Below are 20,235 nucleotides of genomic sequence, written 5' to 3' on the forward strand. Positions count from 1 at the left end.
CTCTATACCAAAATAAGTGTAAATCAATATCTCTTGGTATCATTTAACGAGAGCGTAATAAAAAAAAATGGATTTTACTGAGAAATATATATATGGTGGACCACCAATCTCCCTGGTCATTTTTAGTGGTCGGTCCAATCCCTGGGTACGGTGTTGGAGTAAAAATGTTATCACTAAAATGAGCGCAAAGGATGAATCTACGATTAGCTTTAGTCGTTTGGGCGTAAAGACGCGCATTTTTTAAATTCCTAACTTGGGTAAGGTGCTGGGGTAAAATGTTATCACTAAAATGAGCACAAAGGATAAATCTTCGATTAGCTTTGGTTGTTTGGGCGTAAAGACGCGAATTTCTTCTTATGACGGATGAAAAACCTTCCCGTTGGGTGGTACAACCCCTTCGTAGTTCTTGTTTTAACTTTTACAAATAGGTCAATACTCTTTAACTTTAAAAATAGGTCAATATTCAGCTGCAATTGTCCACTGGTGCCCAATACGCATAAGTTACGGTGTTGTATTTTCGTTATTTCCGCACATTGCCCATATAAATGCAGAACGCTCAAATATTCCTTTTGGTTTATTTTGTAATTAAATCTAATACTGAACTAAAATTTGCAATCACTTTGCTACGTTGCGTCCGAAAGCATCGGACTTCATCAGGCATCTGATTGAAGATGTTGTGATGACGTCAGATGTTGTTCGGACGCAACGTAGCAAAGTGAGTTGCAAATTTTAGTTCCAGTATTAGATTTAATTTAAAAAATAATGTTTTGAACTACTGGATGAATATTCTACACCAAGATATTCCCTTTGTTCGCACCAACAGGACGCGTGCCAGAACGTAATCCGCACCAGTAACGGCGTTAAACGTATCTCCAAAGGCTGTCAACAACTCCAAGCATGTCTTAACAACAATGGCGGCAATCTGGAGAGTTGTGATACCGATCAGCCTGACAGTGCTTGCTGGCACTGTTGTCAAGGAGACCTCTGCAATATGCCTGAAACGGCGGTTGTTAGTAAGTATAGTGGCAATTAATTAACCAACTCTCATTACATTTTATCATATCATGAACTAACAGCTACTAACATCAGCATGTCGTATATGTATTGTACATGTATGTCCCGTGTTATTCCTTAGAGCAGAACAAATTCTTTCGCAGGTACAATAAAATCGTCGGTCGCAACACATAGTGGCGTACGTGAAGGACAAAATACGTTTCCGAGCAAACCGTTTTTGAAGGATATGCTACTAGTAACGGAGTCTATACTTCTCCACTGTTATCTCTCAGTGGCCCGATTCCATTTGAAATTGAAGTTTAAGGTTCAAACTATTAAACTGTGTCTTTAATAGTTAACAAGGAATAACTGTTATAGGATAATAGTTAGCTCTAAAGCTATACGCCACTATGTGAAACAGAAAATTTGGAAAATCACTCTACGCCACTATGTGTTGCGACCGACGAAATGATTTGGTACCTGTACTGTTGTATAAAAATGTTTCAATTCCTGTAAGAATCTGTTTTAGTGTTCCTAGCTTGAATTTTGACATTACCAGATGAGGTCACCAAACATCTGGGTTGCCCTTTAAAAACGAGCTTTCATATATCATTTCATCTAGTCTGTAAGCCCCCTCGTCCTTGTTCATGTAGCACCATATATATTGAACGTGTGAAATTGACACCCAGAAATATCTGACCAAATGATTCGCACAGGATGTGATAAGAACGGATTACATTTGTAAATGAGTAAACAATACATCGAACTCAATAAGAACTGTTTCTGTTTTAAGAACTGTGGCAGTATATCTCATTGAATTGGGTTCCAATCCTGTGTGGTTTCTATAAAATTACATTTACTTTAAGTATGCAACTCATCTGTTTGTATTAAAAGTTATATGTGAAATATGCGGGTCGTGAAATGGCAATTAACATTTTAAAATATCATTACTGTATACTTTCCATAATATCTTTGCATGTTTTGCATACTACTCTTTGCACTTCTGCACCTTTCCTTACCTTCGCACATCTTTTCAGTCTTTGTCTCGCATCTTTCATCATCCAGCATCCAACATAGGTCTTACTTTCTCCTAAAAAATTCGAGGTCGTGGGCTCGATTCCGTGGTAGTAATTCGGTTTTGCCATATACTGCGAAACGTGCGATAGGAGTTATCGAGTGCGTTTCTCTTTATCCGCTGTCACTTAAAATTTTTGAAAATCTCTGGAAGCTTTGAGAAATTTTTTGAAAATAGTTTTTATAGTAATTAGAAATTCGGATGAACATGGTCTAAGTATAACTCTATCATATCCACAGGAAGAGCCTTATGTATCAAAATGAAATAACAAAATAAAATATAAAGAAGTTTTGTTATCGAAGTTAAATACACAAAACCAGAATCGTACTTGTTCTGCTGACAGTCTTGTCAGTGAACCACAAACTTTATTGCAGTGGGTATTGTTATGGCCATGGTACAGCTGAGTGACGTGCTTGTAGTAAGTCTGGACACATTTAAGTCACTCAGCTGTTAGATCGTCAGAACAATACCAGCTTTCCTAAAGTCGGTGGTACACTGACGAATGTGTTAAAAATAAGTAAGCCTCCATTTTTGCCTGACTTTGTCAGATAAAACTGTATTTAACATTATACCAATGTAGATATGAAAAGAGAGACAAAATTGTAAATTAAACATACGGTTTCGTGAACAATATCGACACTTGAATATCAAAGTTCGAGCTAGTACCTGCATGACCAATTTGCAGTATCTCGAAGACACAGTAACGTGTACAGCTATTTACGTCAGCATGGTCAGTGCATGGTATCAAGATTGTTGTGATTTTGGTGATTTTGCATGTAAGTGCACTTTTATGTACTTTTGTTATTTGTAGTATACTTGTAAATATGTAGTTATTGTCTGTACTATAATCGCTTTTCCTTAACTCTATGATAACTTTACGATAATATTTCCTTTGACTACAAACCCTCATGATCCAGAACCGAGCGCCGATGTCGCGAAAAGGAAGCCGCTATTTTTATTGTTAGCACATCTTAGACACAAGTCAATCAGTTTCTCATTTGCACATTGAACTCTTAATGGCACTTGCGTACTAACTGTGGGAAAGTCCCGCTGGATTGAATTTCTTGAACAAAACATAACATTATTTTGTGATATGCATCTCCCTTTTTGTCCTGTCTGCGGGACGATTTTTGAATTTTACACACGGAAATTTGGCCGATACGCCTGTGATTGGCACAAACTAGATCACGCACTCTTTGACGTACTTTTATTTTATTTTTGTCAAACAAGAATATGCACATTCATAATAATTAATCGAATGACCATATCAAAATTCGAACAGAAAAAGAAAACTATGTGTTTCGATCATAAAACGCACACCAAAAATGTATGTAAATAAATATGTTTGATGAGGTCAAGTTGTAAAGGTTATCTGCACTGTCAAGATCCCGACTCTTTCTTTCGTTCCCTTCGCCTCATCCTGCACATGATTCCCATTACTGATTACTCTGCGCACAAATAGGTATTCGCCGTAGAAGTGATAATGTAACATGATTAATTGCAATAACAATAGGTTTAAACAATTTTTACATTTACATTTACGCGGTACCTCTGCATTGAACCATATCATGCTGATCACTCGCCCCTATAAGATTAGTATCTTTGAAAAGAGCGGTATTGTGTTCAATCTATGATTGCAGACATACACAAGTGATGGGTGCAACCTACTTGTAGTGCAGGGCGATATTCGCAATTGTTTTAACATATTGCTATGGTAGTTAATCCTGTTGCATCATCACTTTGGTAGCAGGGCATGGTATTGATGCCATGCTGAGCTAGGAGTTTATGACTAAGACTGCAATTACTCTAAAGAAATTGGTGATTTGCATTTTGTTTTGATTTTGATGTTGTTTTGGTTTTAATCATCTACATTTTTACTCGACTCACAAAAATAGCCACTGAGTCCTTATCAATGGTCAGACGCCAGTGATTTTAAAGTTGTTGGAGGACAAGATGTTGATTCAGCTATCAACTGAAGAGCACTTTGACCAAATACCTCATAATGTTTAATCTAGTGGCATTTATCAAACTGTTTACTGTATTTTTATACGCACTGTATGTATTTTCTCCAAAAAATTCGGTATTTGCACAACATCCACATAAATTTCTCCCTATGCCAATATATCTTTCACCGATGGCACGCTTCCTTCGTGGACATACTTTGCAAGACCCTTGTCAGGTTATTATTCGGTTTCCATGGTCCCACAATTATTATTGTAAGAACAAATAAAAGGGAGAGAGAGGAAAATATCACTTTCAGATTTACTTATGTTTTATCAACAAATAAATAAATAATTAATTGTCTTCACTATTCTTTTCAGTTGATGGCTGTCGTGTGGACCAAACACCCAATCGGTATGTGTACAGATACCCATGGCCTAGAGTTCCTAGTAGTGTTACCGCAGTAACATTTAAACTACGCGCCAATAATGACGGCCATATTGCCTTGTCCGATGAACGTGATGATAAAGATGAACTTATAGAAGTAGGTGAGTAGATATGTGTGTTTGATGGCTTCTCAGAAAATGTTACAATTTCATTTTATTTTTTCGACTAAAAGAAAAGATATATCGAACTTTTTTTTTTCATTTGTGGTGCGTAGCATTATGTCAGCCATTTTTTCTGTGTGATTATTTAAAGCGTGGGTTCTCAACTTTGGTTTAAGCATGTTAAGTGGGGATTCACGGCTGGGACACTAAAAATTTGACGAAAAACAGATCCGAAATTACATCAATTTTTTGGAAAATTGTGGCAAATTTTGCTAAAAAACGATGAAATTAGGCACTTCTTCGACAAAATTTTGAAAAACATCCAAAATACACCCTTTCGTAAACAAAATTTTCGTGAAATTGAGGGCCATCAATAACCCACAATAGCTGGAAATGCACCCTTAGTCTTTAATGGCTGAAAAGTCACCCAAATCTGCCGCACATCCCCGTACCCACACTTCCGTTTGGTACATAAACTCTGTCAATCCTAATAACAACTTATTGCTTCTGTTTACAGTTTTAGGCGGCTGGGACAATAAACAATCGGTGATACGTTCATGCAAACAATGTCCTCCATTGGCCCAGGCGTCCACTCCCGACCTGCTGATGTCTCCAACGGAAGACAAACATTTCTACATAAAATTTGAAGGTAAGGTGTCTTCAGCCTGCTACGATAATTGCCATTTTTGGTAATTTTGAGAACAAAGAACAAACTAGTGTTGCATACAACACGAACAAGCCGGCCAGCTTAATGACCCTTGACCCCGAATCCGTGAACATCTAATAGACACTGGCTTATGTCAATTCATGTGTGTGATTAACGATACTCAGCTATGTTGTCTGTGGCAGAATATGCAATTTGAAGGTATTTCGTCTCGGACCGGAAATGATCCCTTAATGACCTTTGACCCCAAGTAAACTGCGTAACAACATTTCATGTATTATGAATGTATCTCGTTTTTCGGTGTAAGGTCGGATAATGATTAAAAAGTCAAGTTACTGCTTAATCAGAGCGATGACATGGGCATATTGCATCGTTTTCTTCTTAATATTTATTTTGTAAGCATCTCTTCTATATGTGTATTGTTATTCAAAGGTTCCGTAATAAATGTCGGAATTGTTGGTATGGCTCCAATCTTGTCGCATCAATTCGACGAAGAACCGACCATCAACTTCATCGGAATATCAACTGGCTGGGGAAGCACTGGCCAGTGGACGTTCTGTGGCTACGGTAAGTGATTAAATAAAACTTGGATGCATTTATTTGTGTATGTTATGATGATTTCCTATTTTTGGAGAATGATTTGAAATCCTGTAATGAATTGATATGTTGACCGCTTAGAGCACAAAAAAGGACATGTTGGAGCACAAAAAGGTTAACCGCCATTGTTAAACTTAGTTAACTTTTTTGTGCTCAAACAATCGAATTAATCGCCATTATTTCCACTCACTGACGAACACTAGATTATATGTGACGTGGTATATCGAAAGCAGACACTTTTAGGCAGGATCGTAAATGGAGAAATAGCCAAAAATCTGCCCGTGGTGGTTTTTTCACAGTTTGGGTTTTTGCAAATTTATGATGCTAATAATGTTTAATATTCTGTCTGATAGTTTCAGACCGGAATATAACTGGCATCTTGTATTTTTCAGACAATTTTCAAGGTCATTGCTACTCTCAACATTGTCAATAATAATTTTAAAGGCCGACATCTCAGTTTCCAATTTTATAATACCATAACTTACGAACTCAATATCTTCGCTTAGGAATGTCCAATTTCATTGGGGAAAGCGGCGTTTTGGAGCAAAATATCTCTATATTTATGATATTCAAAAACCAATGCCCAAAAGTCCCGGGCCAAAAGTGTCTGTTTTTGACATGACACGTCACATAATGTAATCCGTCCTTATACATGTGATTTGCTTATCAGATACTACATTTATTTGTTTCCCGAATACTAAAGTACCTTTTGGCATGCATGACACATAAACTATGTTGATTTGGTATGTCATTTATTTGTATATATTTGTTATTTTATGTTACTATTTATTATTATAATTATTTTATTTTTTTGTAGCTTTTTTGTAAGGTGGCATACGTTTTGAAATAGATAAATAACGTATTAAAATCAGTTTCTCATTTAGAAAAACACTTACCTAAAGAGGCGAACATATTTCACTAATTAATATAACCAAAATGCGCTCGTCACAATTAAAAAACAGTTTGAGAATATAGTTAGCTGATAAAAGTGCGAACACGCTGCATACATTTACCCATTTACTCGGTAGACACCAACTGGGCGCCATTACTATTACCAACGTCAATACCACTACCAGCTATCCCATTCGATGATGAAGTTGAAGATGGTGACATTCGACTGGCGGGAAATTTAAAATCAACACAAGGACACGTGGAAATATTTCACCGCGGACAATGGGGAAGAATATGCGGCGGCACAAAATGGAACATACAAAGCGCGTCGGTTGTGTGCCGACAACTTGGGTTGGAGAAAGCCATTGCCACCTTCTCATCGGGCGAACAAAAAGAAGGTAGTGCTACAACTCCTCAGTCCCTGGTTTGGCTTGATGACGTCACATGCATAGGTAATGAGGAAAGGATAACAACGTGTCAGCATCGTGGATGGAAACACCATGAATGTCGGAAATCGCAATATGCGTATGTGGTTTGCGATAGTGGCCAAGATCAAATGGGTAAGTAATCTGTACTTTTTGTCCCGAAAGGAAAGTCTTTCACTTGGAAATGTTACTATACATGATTGAATAACAAGATTTCTAATAGTTCTTTTGAACTTCTAGTTACTGTAAGGATTAAGTAGACAACCCTAACCATGGCATGCATTGTTTGCTCTTTGGTGTTTTTAGGTTGGTGACTCTAGTACTATCTTTAGCACTTTGATATTCCTTGTTTGTTCTTGCATCATTTTTTCACATAATTTTCAAATAAACAGCTACTCTTTTGATTAAAGGGGCATTTCGTGATCCACAGCCTCATCCCCCCACTTTTCGCAAAAAAAGTTGAGATTTTTATATCACTGGAATCCTCTGGCTACATAATGTTTATGTACAAAATATTTCTTGCAGATTAATTCGTTTAGCAAAGATATCGTGAAATTTGAATTTCGTTCTGGTGCACCAGAACGAAATTACAACGCATTGTCTATGGAGCAGTGTAATACACATAATCATGCATAACTCGCGAACGCAAAATCGGAAGCAACTGAAATTTTGGGAATAGGTTTTTTTCGAGGATATCTAATGAAAAATGACATAAATAGAGGATGCTAGGATCACGAAATACTCCTTTAATACTGGTGCAAAAATATAAATGGGTACTACGAAAGACAAATCATTTATTATTGATACATTCTTCCTACATAATCTAGAAATCGAATCATAAACTTTTTTCAAAACTTTTTTTTCTTTGTACTAACATTTAATACTGCATGGTCTCTCCTGTGACTTAATGTACAAACAATATTAGCACTGATTTGAAAAATAACAAAACAATTAATTTAGCACATGAAACATACAGGAGATGAGTAAAAAGAACATTTTTTACCTTTTTCGTTTTCATTCATCAGGTAAAAAACGTAAAAGAAGTAAACGAGAATCAGTAACGGCATGTCCAGTAGGTTGGAGTACCCACGGTGATTACTGCTATTATGTTAGTTCGGACGCGGTTACATTTGATGACGCTCAAACCGCGTGTCTAGGAATGAATGCTATGTTAACATCAATACATGATCAAGATGAACAAGAATTTCTGTCTGGTAAGTGAAAATATTTGTATTCAGTCAGTCAGTCAGTCATCTTCATTCACTCAAACAAAATGTTACAAATCAAACAGATTTACAATTAGTAAGTTTTTAGCGGGTTCGCCGTCGGACAAGTTTAGAACTATCAAGCTTTCGTCTGGAGTAGCTTTGACTTCTTCAGGACAAAGTACCGGTACCTAAGTATGAGACATGTAGGCCGCCCCTTACCTATTGTGGCTCTGAAATGAGCCGTTCAAGCAGACCTCGCCTGTCTGCTAATGTAAACGTTTTTGGTGGCTCTGAAAAGAGCTGTTCACTGAAAACTGCCCTTGTGAACAGGGAACAAGCAGACCTCGTCTATCTGCTAATGTAAAAGTTTTTGGTGGCTCTGAAAAGAGCCGTTCACGGAAGATTGTCCGTGTCAACAGAGAACAAGCAGACCTCGCCTATCTGCTGATATAAAAAGGTTTGGTGGCTCTGAGAAGAGCCGTTCATTGAAGACTGCCCCTTGTCAACAAAGAACAAGCAGGTCAGCTTGTTTACTGTTCACAAGAGGCATTCTTCAGTAAACGGCTCTTTTCAGAGCCACCAAAAACGTTTACATTGGCAGGTAGGCGAGGTCTGCTTGTTCACTGCTCACAGTGAACGGCTTTTCAGAGCCACCAGTAGGCAAGGAGCAGCATACATGTCTCATACTTGGGTATACTTTATTTATTTATTATTATTATTTATTAATTTGTCCTGAAGTCAGAGTTACTCCTGACGAAAGCTTGGCAGTTCTAAACTTGTCCGACGGCGAACCCGCTAAAAACTTACTAATTGTTATGAACTCCCGTCGTAGAAGCCTATCCCATAATATGTTTAATCAAGCAGGTTGTTCACTTGATGAAATTATTATAACAGTCAAATCAAAGCACTTCAGATCTGATCCTCAAATAAAAAATACGGTAGAATTCCAGCGAAAAGCATACCGCTAAATGAGTTTTTGTGGAGGGTGTCTCTGCCTTTCGTCGCTTTCGTAAACAATTTCGTAAGGAAATTGTTGATACCCAAAGAACTAAACATTGTTTTCCCTCATTATTGGCAGATCTAGTGGCAGCAGGCAATGGACAAAAGTGGATTGGTTTAAATGATATAGACGTAGAGGGCACTTTTACATGGATAGATGGAACTCAGGTAAAAACAGCGGGTCATACCATCATAAATATCTACAAAAGCTTGTAGTGTTGATATCATATAAACAGGCCCGTAACCAGGATTGATGGGGGGGGGGGGCTGATTTTAAAAAAAAGAACTTGGTGGATTTGAAAAAGTGGACTTTTGTTGTCAAAATTTGGACCTTTTTTGACCAAAAAGGCATAAAAACCTTTCTGTTTTTTCCGTTACTAGCGTCACAAAAATGGGACTTTTTGGCTGAAAACTTGTTTGGCCTTTGGCGATCGGGGACGTCCGTCCCCTTCCTAGTTACGGGCCTTCAGATCAATAATAGTTTAAAATCAATGCATCCTATTCCAGTTGAAATCCATACACCCCATATGGAAGACTTAAAATTTTAACTTTCAATCACTAACTCATAAAAAATAAATAATTGTCGTCTGCAAGTGTCGAGGGGGTCGCTCGGGATGGTATCAATGCAAAAGCGACGAGCTATTCATCGCTTTTCAAGAGCGATTGCCCATCGCTTTTCAAGCGACACAACACTCGGCGCTGTAAGTAATTCGGCGCGGTAAGTAATTTATAGTTTGATCAGTTCGTAATCGGCGAGCCTTATAACATCGCGGATTAATAGCAATATATTTTATTTGGAAAATTGTCTTGTAACATCTCGCCAGAAGTATTACAAATTATTAATTGAAGTCCTATACTTTGTTTACTTTCTCTGACACGCAAAATACAGACCAGGCAGATCAGCTATACTGCACCAATAAAGTATCCTTACACTTGGGAAAAATAATCACAATTTCCAAACTGAACAATATTGGGGTAAAAACCAATGTGCCTACAAGAAGCAAAGTTACAAGCATTTGATTAGACGAAGGTACAGTTTTAAAAGTGACAAACTGGCCTATTCAAAACTCCACAGACTAGACGTCTGGGTTGAGAGTGGTGAATGGCTAATTTATGCGTTTGGCTTTAATTTAAAACAAAAGGAACAAAAGAAAACTGATACAAAAGAACTGACAAATAAAATGAAAGTTATGAAAAGTGCAGAGAAGTAAAAAAGTAAAAACTGAAATAAAAACTGCTTTAAATTACGCTTCATTGAAGAAACGGTGTTTTCCCTTTGTGGCACTTGTTGGAATCTTACGCCTTGTATATAGGCCAGTTTGTCACTTTTAAAACTGGACCTTCGTCTATTCAATTGCTTGTAACTTTACTTCTTGAGGTCACATTGGATTCAACGTGGTGTCATAATGTGCAGGATTAGCTATATAGTATATATATTAAAAAACAAATTTACCCCAATATTGTTCAGTTTTGAAATTGTGATTATTTTTCCAAGTGTAAGGATACTTTATTGGCGCAGTATATTATCACTCTTAACGTTGGTCTACTTTACAGCGTAGGGGTAAAAGCCTAATAATTCCCGCCGATTACGAGTTTTTAATAATTTCATTGTTTTAATTGTTTTTCCTTTTGCCTCTCTCTGAACGTAATGATGATAAGTATATATTTTGAGAAAGGAAGTGACACAGGGAATCCACCTAGCAGATTCCTGCAAAAATGAGCAGTTTACGAGAAAATCACAAAATTTGATTTTACTTTCCAGCCTCGATTAATAGCAGTGGTGTTAAAGATTGATTTTTAGAGCTGTAGCTTTAAATTTACACAAATATATTTGGGTTTTTGAAGTAGATGTTTATTTTTATAACTTGTCATTCATTCAGTTGGATTTTGAGTTCTGGGCCATTTATCAACCAGATAATGACCAAGGCATGGAAGACTGTGTCCATCTCAAGAACGGAGGGTCTAACACTGGCCTGTGGAATGACATTCCATGCTCAGATACCTACAAATACATTTGCAAGAAATCTCAAGGTATGTGTAAGAGACTGAATTTGACACTAAACAGGCTCCTGTTGCGTTTTTATTCTCTATGTTTAGGTTGGGTTTGTCTTTTGGAAGGATGGTGAACCTAATAATTATAGAAATGAGGAGGACTGCACTGAGTTTAATCAGGGTGGATCATGGAATGACCAAGCATGCACGGATAAGAATGGGTTTATTTGTAAAATGTTGAAAAGTAAGAATTTGATGGGATTTTGGTTGATTATTGTTTGTTATGTCAACAGAGGATTAGTTTGGATGTTACCCTACTTTACAAAGACCTTTCGCACGACCGACCGATTCGCGTAAAAAGAACTAGGTCACGACTGCGTCATGCGATGCTGCGCAGATTAATTGGCCAATGAGGTACTGATGTGATGATAACGTGATTCAATTAGCCAATTCATGAATTGAAACCAGACGTCATGTTTACCCCCATAACACTATCTGCCCCAAATCGGGCAGTGCGAAAGGTGTTTGCAAAAAGTGAGGTGTAGGTACCTTAATTAACATGTATTTTCCTATATTGCGGCCTATTAAAACCCTAACCACATTAAAACAGAAAGAACTGTCGGTATGTTACTATGCATGCATGCTAGCGTGACAAACGGCTAATTTTGCGTTGTAAGTCCAGTCCATATATGTTTATTTTAGATGTTGCCATGGTTGCCCAAGTTGTTTGTCGCTGTTGCAGTTTTGTGAGCGGTTTTTGTCCATTCAAACATTACGTTTAATGCATTTGTGACATTCCTTTCACAAAACTCCATGCTATCATGCATTGCGCTTTTTTCTTACACAGCTAACCCCGAACCATCTCCTAGTCCATCAGGTCCTGATCAATCTCAAAGTCCTGTTCCTGAAGGACAATGTGCTGGTAAAGAAAACGGATTATACCCTGATCCTGAAGACTGCATGAAATTCTACGCATGCTCAGACAATGGTCAAAGCGAATTTCATATATCATGTGACACGAATCTCGTCTTCAATCCGTACTGCAAATGCTGCGACTGGCCACAAAATTATGATTGTAGTGGTGTTAGCGACTTCTCATGCCTGGAAAGAGATGATGGTTTATACCCTGCCGATGTGGACAACTGTGCGGCGTATTTCACATGCAGTGATGGACAAATCACAGGAAGGACATTTTGCGCTGATGGAACCATCTTTAATCCAGAAACTCAGTGGTGTAGTTGGCCGGCAGACTATCAGTGCCCGCTGCCAACAACTTCAACAAGCATGACAAGTAATATTCTAACATTAGATCAATGTGACTCTATCTTTGGGACCTCTGTTTAACTCTGTCAACAAACACTTCCTTCTCAAAGGAGGATGCACTGACTACAACTTCTTTTGGTGGACTTCGTACTAAAATTGTGATGCCAATTGGTTTCTAAAGGTATTGTCAGTTTCTTCAAAGGCTTATGCGTTTTAGACTTAATGGTTCTATTCTTATGGTACTAATGCAATAACAATTTGAGCCGTAAATTTTCGAGTCAAAATTGTACGTTCGCTGTATAAGTAAGGTGAAATTTTTGCATGATATGAACAATTGTTATTGATAATCATTGCAATTATGATGTTTTGTAATGCCGGTTGTCAGAAAACACGCATAAACCTTTAAGAAACTTAGAGTAATGCCTTTAAAAATTGTGTCTACAAAACTATAGATAGAACATAACAAAATTGTTAACAAGGTGAATTGTAACGGGTAATTAACAATTGAGTCTGATGTGTAATTGTTCTGTCAAAAATGTCTGTACCTTAATGACTAACGTATGACTAATAAATGACTAACTCAAGGCTGTGAAATGGTGGCTGGGGCATCATAATTTGTTATGGCGAAATACTTAGGTAAGTTGGTTGGTGTATTAGTCTATAATCTTAAGAATATTAGTACCAGAGTCCGATCGCGGTCGCCTGTACAGCCCGTCGCCAAGGTACTTGGCTGGTGATATCCATCAGAATGCCAGTGAAATAAAAATCCATAAAAAACTGCAGTTGGGGTTTACAAATCTGGATTTTCTTTCCTTGTATTTATAAAAAAAAGTGCATACATATAAAAAAGTCAATTCTTCAAAAGAAACAACAACGTCTGTTATGAGTTTATCATAGGAATATGACAGACTTAATATGATTGAATTTTGCTGACCCCCTTCTTCCGTCGACCGTATGGGCCTTATCTAGCTTCATTAGCTCAGTTACCTTGAGTTACCTTCTATCTCCAGATATTCGAAGGTCCCATGGGTCACCAAATACACCATTGCTTGCCAGGATGTCACATGTTCTGAGCCTCTTCTCCGTTTATATTTTCTTTTTAGATGCTGAAATGGATAATTATGTCTGTGAACGTGATACATTTCACCTTGAATGTGCCGTTGGGCAAACGATTTCTATTTCATCGGCGTTATATGGCCGTCAAAAACCCGATGTGTGTACCGAACGGTCTGTCTATGTTGATTGCGCCGCCGAAAATTCACTGACAGTTGTTCAAGAACAATGTGAGGGGCTCAGAACATGTGACGTCCTGGCAAGCAATGGTGTATTTGGTGATCCATGTCCAGGGATCTTCAAATATCTGGAGATAGAGTATTTGTGTGAAGGTAACTCAACCTTTTGAGCTAATGAAGCTGCTACTTTTGATGAAGTGTTTTAAGTGTAAATCTAGATAAGGACCATACGGTCGACGGAAGGAGGTCAGCAAAATTTATAGTTCATATCCCGGCTTAAAATAGTGATTGGTAAGTTTTTAGCGATTCGCCGTTGGACAAGTTTAAAACTGTCAAGCTTTCGTCAGGAGTAGCTCTGACTTCTTCAGGACAACTTGTACCTAAGAATGAGACATGTAGGCCGGCCCTTGCCTACTGGTGGCTCTGAAAAGAGCCTTCACTGAAGACTGCCCCTTTTCGACAGCAGACAAGGGGCGGCCTATCCTTCTTAGGTACTTTAGGTGCTTGACAGTTCCAAACTTGTCCGACGGCGAACCCGCTAAAAACATACCTATTGTTATATACCGTACTCCCCATCGTAAATAACTATCCCACATTATGACTAATAGTGATTATTTTTACAATAATTATATTCAAGGTCTGCGATCTCTGAGAAAACTATAGTCCCTTGTATTTTCTCTCCAATCCAGATATTCCAACGTGCCATGAAGGATGGAGCGAGTTCAACAATGAATGCTACTTGTTTCAGCATAGCGACGAATACGTTTCTTACGTGGACGCTAAGACACAATGCAGCCTTCTAGACGCTCAGCTGGCTGTCATACATAGCCAAGAAGAACAGGACTTTATAGCAGGTATGTTTGCATTAAAGTATCCCAATAAGAACAGGACTTTTTATCACGTATGTTTGCATTAAAGTGTGCAGAGGCCTAGTGGGTTTAGCATTACAATAGCCCACATTAAATTGTTCGGTAATGAAGCATGAGGCCTGATGAAACGTTCAAGAGAGGACCGGAGGAATTTGTCCTGGACTCAGTTTGATTTGAGCATTTCCTCAGATCCCCAAATGTGTCCCCGTGCCTCGCAGGTTTAATTTTCAGGGAATAATTTTGTGAAGTAAAATGCGACCTTTTCTTAAGGCTGGTTTACCGTAATGATATTCGTTTATTTTACCTCCACAGCTAACATACACGAAGATCCGAATAACGAGTTGCACTCCTACTATATTGGCCTAGATGACATAGAAATTGAAGGACAGTTTCAGTGGGTAGATGGTACACCGGTATGTAGGCTTTTACTTCTCATGTTGTATATTTTATATATTGAAAGAACAAAAAGTAGGAGAGGAGAACAAATTCTCCGGCAAATTCCAATAAAATTCTAGTAAAACCAAGAATGATAACGATTTAAAAATAGACATGTTTTAATCGATTACCACTAGTTATTAGTCTATGCGCTTTAATTTTTAGCAAAAAAAATATAATTCTGTTTTATAACAAACTCTTAACAATGAACATAAAAATGGTAATATTATGAATGCTTAGACTTGTATCAAGTATCTGAATTTTGTGACTGCAATTTTGTGACAAACATATGCTTTGGCCTTATTTCCGAAATCCGGGGGGGCACTCTAATTTGGAAATAACGGTGATGTGGGGATACCAGTTCAAAACCAGTGGTCTTTCGGTGAGAGATTTGATACCAAAAACCGGGTACTTGGTTGTGAAGGCCACAAAACGGGGGGCTCTCCAAGAAAATAGGGACAATTTGACCAAAATGGAGGTCTTGCAGGGAGACTGCAAAACATTTGTTGCCAAAATATAAAAGTTGACAAAACAGTGAAATTTGATGAATTTTAGAAGAAAAAAAGGAGTCATTTGGAAAATCGCCCGCAAGATAGACTAACTCCACCAGCCGTATACACTGCGCATGTACTATGCTTCGTCAATGCAGAAGGTTGACGAATGAGGGCAGCAGTCTAGGACTATCATAGCATGTCCCCATCTTGTGTTTTATTCCCGGTGTTTTATTTTTCTGCAGCTCGACTTTACCGACTGGAAACAGGGAGAACCTAATAATATCGGTAGCGGTGAAGACTGTGTAGGTTTATGGGCTAGTAGAGGTGGAATATGGAACGATAACCCCTGTACGAGATTAAATCCCTACATATGTGAAAAACCACTAGGTATGCTATCGTTATGGATTAATTCGATTAAATTATATATTAAGAATATTTATTATATCAAGTAAATCAATTTGTAAAAATAATTTGTCTTATAAACATGTTGCTCCCTCCTAGTAGAAGTGAAGTCCATGGAAGACAGCTGAGAAATGCAGCCCATATCTCCAAATTGCGTGCGGGCACAAGCAGATTTGCTGAAAGCCCCATTCCCTACTACATTAATCTGCTGAATAAGCAGTAGTTGCTTGCGTGCTGGTAGCTTCTCGTTGTGCCCTTTTGCATCTCTCTGCTGTTTTCCATGCCAAGTTGCCTTTTTTCTTTTTTTGCTTTATAATTATGTGTAATTGGTTTCTTTCATAATATTTGTTTCTTGTTTCTTGTATAGGCCTAATGCAATTCGGCCGTTTGGCCGCGATGTTGTGCAGGTTAATAAAATCATATCATATCATATTATATCATTATCATAAACTAGCTTTTACAATGAATAAATTACACAATTTGGATACCTGCCGAAGTTTTCTGTGTTTATTTTATAAATCTCGATTTAATTGACATCGTTTCTCATCATTGGCGGATTGAAAGTACATACCGGTGAATCAGCCGAACAAAATGAGATAATAATTATAATGTTTATTGTTGACTACACATTTTAATACCGTAAAACCTCGTCTACAAGACTACAACATTTAATACGAAGTAGCCGTAAATATGACAATGCAAAAGATTTGTCTTTCAACAATACTTGTTTGTATAACTATTCTTGTGTCGGAAATTTATTTGCTCAAGCTTCATAATGTTATAGTTATGGATGGTGGGCGCCTGGATTAATTAAGCTTTCATCAAAAGCACTCTATATGCTTGTAGACGAGGTTTTACGGGGTTTTATTTGGAAGAGAAGGTTTAAAGGTGGAATAGGAAAAAAATCCATGCATGTAGCCCTATTTACAGACCGGTGTGCCCATTTATTGGGACCAGGCTCCACTGAATAATACCCGGATATAATGTTGCGCTGTTGGGGGTTCGCCACACTTCTACACAGCGAATCTGTAGGCATTCATTGTGTACCGTACACCGAGTGGAGAAAGTCAATGGACGTGAAATGCCGGTTTTGGATGAACAAAACGATGGCACTGCACCGCCGAGGATGGAACCCACAAGCTTGCTAAGTTGCTATCATGAATCGAACCCGTAGAGAATGTGAAAAGTTGGACTAAATGCTCATTAAAGTCACGCTTGCTGCTTTTATGTCTTCCCTGCAGTTTGGGTCTGCTGCCATAACAATTACGATCGTTGTTGAAACCTGGTCTCAGGTTGAAACAGTACAGCCAAATAGCTTGAGAAATCTAACAATCAAACTAACTTTTGCTATTTGCTAGCTAGACCATAATACAAGTTCCATTTGTCATCATTTTGTACACGTAGGCCTTTTATCATAATTATAGTGCTTATCCATTTTCATTTATATTTTTGAAACCGTAATTTGTTGGACTTCACGCAGTTCCGGGGTGTTATCATTACCATTGGACTTACTTACGTCCGCTAAGTAGTACTCCGCGGTGTTTCGATATCACGACATACCGATTAGAACACGATTATATCGATATAAATCGGTATTTCAAATATACCATCACAGGCATATCGGTACTAAATGCCATACGATAACCACCCTGAGTGTAAGAAAGTCTAAGAAAATGCGATAGTTTAAAATATCACAAAATAGTATAATATTTTTAGTTGTGTCATGCATGCCAGATACCATATTTTGTGACGTGTCATATCGATAAGTACTTCAAGTCATGTATTTTTTTAAAGAGAAGCCAAACTAAATTTCTGTTTAGAAAATAATTTTTAACATATCTCATTTTCAATAGTTTATACAGTATAAGTTAAATTTTAAGCAAAACGGAAAAAGACTTGGAATACTTTTTCGTTTGAGGCGTCACATTTCATTTATAGCTATATGCATAAAATCATAAGATTATTCTTTAGTATTATAATTATACAAGTATTTAGATCTCTCTGTAGTTGTGTGTTACATTTTGTGTGTTATATTTTTTCCTACATGTTGTTCTGTTATCTTGATTTATTTTTAATTGTTTTTATATTTGCCCTTTGGTAGTTAAATTTGTTTGAAACTAATTTAAAATAAAATCTGCAAATAGTTGAATACTAGTCATGATAGTTAAATAATAATTTGATTGTTACAGCTATTCCCAGTAAACGCTTCATAGCTTGTTTTCTCGAATGTTACAATTTTGAACGACACTTTTTGACATTCTAAAATTACACCATAGAAAACAATTATTTATGTTCTTGGAAGAAACATTGATAACAGTTATAGTAAGGTTACAATTCAATTATCACAATTGTCCAATTTGGCCTGACTATATCATATCATGTTCAGTACCCTAAACCAAGTGCCAGCACAGTGGCGTAGCTGCCGGGGGGCAGGGGGGCAATTGCCCCCTGGCAAAATTTGCCTATTTGGGCCCCCGCCCCCTAGTGCAAGGAAAAAAGAGGAAAAAGGAGGGGGAAAGAGGAAAAGGAGAGGAGAGAGAGGGGAGAGAGGGAGAAGAGGGGCAGAGAGATGGAGAAACCATACGACATGCAATACCATACGATTATTATCAATAAGCCTGGCAAAAATTGTCTAGTTGGGCCCCGCCCCCTCCCCCAAGTGCAGGGAAATTTGGTGGATTTGGGCCCCGCCCCATACAGGCTTGCCCCCCTTGGAAAATATCCCAGCTACGCCGCTGTGCCAGCATATCCCTCAAACACTGTCAATTTGGTTGTGAAAGATTTTTAAACATTTTTTATGCCATAAACTTTTTCCAGGTCCCATACTAACACCAGGAACAACCTCAGCCCCCATGGTATCAGTCACGGGTACGATTCCAGTCATACCGGAGGTTTGCTATGCAGAGGTATCCAATGAAGGCGATAAAGGCAAAATATCTTGGCCTGAGACCATTCCGGAGGTGACCAGTAAAGTCAAGTGTCCATATCAGACAGCAGTGGGTGATACTACGTATGCCAGAAGGACATGGTAGGTTGAACTTTGTAATTTTACGACAAAATTTACCCGGGAAGATTAACTGGAATATTCTGCACACACATTAGGCGTGGTTGTGATAATATTTCTAGTGTATGTTGAGGCAGTTGATGTTTTCAAGTCTGAACCCTATTATGTCGCCAACCAACTCTTGAAATATCCTGGAACCTGAGAACAATTTTCTTACCATATTACTGTATCCCCATTCCCAATGCGAAAAAGCTTAACATCGCTTCAAAACAACAACACCCACTTAAATACATCTTGCACCGTGTATGCCTGGCTTAGATGCCTAATTTATCACCAGAGCACTTTAATATACATTTGTCAGCCCTTCATCATAATATTTTGCCAATAAGTCATAAAAAATAGGGTTAGAATTTCGCAAGTAGACGCTCTAACTCGTGACGTCAGGTTGACGTGATTCAAGAGTTGCTGATTGGTTCAGTGGTTGAAGTGACATCAAATTGACGTCACACATTTACGTACCGCAACGTGCGAAAATCTAATCCTGTCTAATGACTTATTTACCAGATACTCGTTTTCTTGTGCACAAATATGTGATCACATCAAATTGATAATATTTTCACAGCGCTTGGTCGGACACCAGTGGTGCTTACTGGATGGTAGCTGATGTTGATGACTGCCCAACTGATACGGAAATCCTCGAGGAACTAGCTGATGAAGACATCACTGAAGGTAATAGCCATGATCAAAACATTGTTTACCTAGGCGCCACGTTAATTTACTTTGGTCCTATGTCGCTATCGCCGCGCAATCAATCAATCAATCAATCTTTTTAGATTAATACTACGTGTCTTTTTTCAATCTATTCTTGTATCATCAGACAATGCTGAAGAAGTTTCCGATATGCTGGCTGTAGTAACCTCAAATCCAGACTCCTTGAATGATAATGACATCAACAATGCTGTCATCACTATAGAGCATCTGTCTGATTCTATCGATACGCTTAACCCTACTACTACTACCGATATTCTAACCAATGTCTTATCGACAGTGAACAACATGGTTGATGTGCCAATCATTGAATTGGAGGCGAGTCAGCGTGAGGAAAACACGTCTTCAAGGTTAGTTTAGTAATTACGTCGTATTTTACTCAGGAATTGTAAATTATAACCTTCTGAACCTTCTGAATGTTTAGTCAGCAGGGCG

General features: G+C 37.9%; 1 protein-coding gene across 1 annotated transcript in view; it reads left to right on the forward strand.

Moving 5' to 3' along the window:
* LOC140141680 (uncharacterized) overlaps nucleotides 1-20,235 on the forward strand; it is a 52,344-nt gene that overhangs the window by 11,653 nt on the left and 20,456 nt on the right. Inside the window, exons 9-24 of the mRNA XM_072163591.1 lie at nucleotides 824-1,013; nucleotides 4,390-4,557; nucleotides 5,075-5,206; nucleotides 5,654-5,788; nucleotides 6,847-7,269; nucleotides 8,160-8,348; nucleotides 9,421-9,509; nucleotides 11,222-11,372; nucleotides 12,181-12,624; nucleotides 13,700-13,981; nucleotides 14,518-14,682; nucleotides 15,010-15,110; nucleotides 15,869-16,013; nucleotides 18,846-19,056; nucleotides 19,655-19,761; nucleotides 19,910-20,150. Of these exons, the coding sequence (XP_072019692.1) occupies nucleotides 824-1,013; nucleotides 4,390-4,557; nucleotides 5,075-5,206; nucleotides 5,654-5,788; nucleotides 6,847-7,269; nucleotides 8,160-8,348; nucleotides 9,421-9,509; nucleotides 11,222-11,372; nucleotides 12,181-12,624; nucleotides 13,700-13,981; nucleotides 14,518-14,682; nucleotides 15,010-15,110; nucleotides 15,869-16,013; nucleotides 18,846-19,056; nucleotides 19,655-19,761; nucleotides 19,910-20,150 (3,173 nt within the window). The remainder of the gene's footprint in view (nucleotides 1-823; nucleotides 1,014-4,389; nucleotides 4,558-5,074; nucleotides 5,207-5,653; nucleotides 5,789-6,846; nucleotides 7,270-8,159; nucleotides 8,349-9,420; nucleotides 9,510-11,221; nucleotides 11,373-12,180; nucleotides 12,625-13,699; nucleotides 13,982-14,517; nucleotides 14,683-15,009; nucleotides 15,111-15,868; nucleotides 16,014-18,845; nucleotides 19,057-19,654; nucleotides 19,762-19,909; nucleotides 20,151-20,235) is intronic.

This window comes from Amphiura filiformis, chromosome 19 (assembly GCF_039555335.1).
Source record: "Amphiura filiformis chromosome 19, Afil_fr2py, whole genome shotgun sequence".
Lineage (NCBI taxonomy): Eukaryota > Metazoa > Echinodermata > Ophiuroidea > Amphilepidida > Amphiuridae > Amphiura > Amphiura filiformis.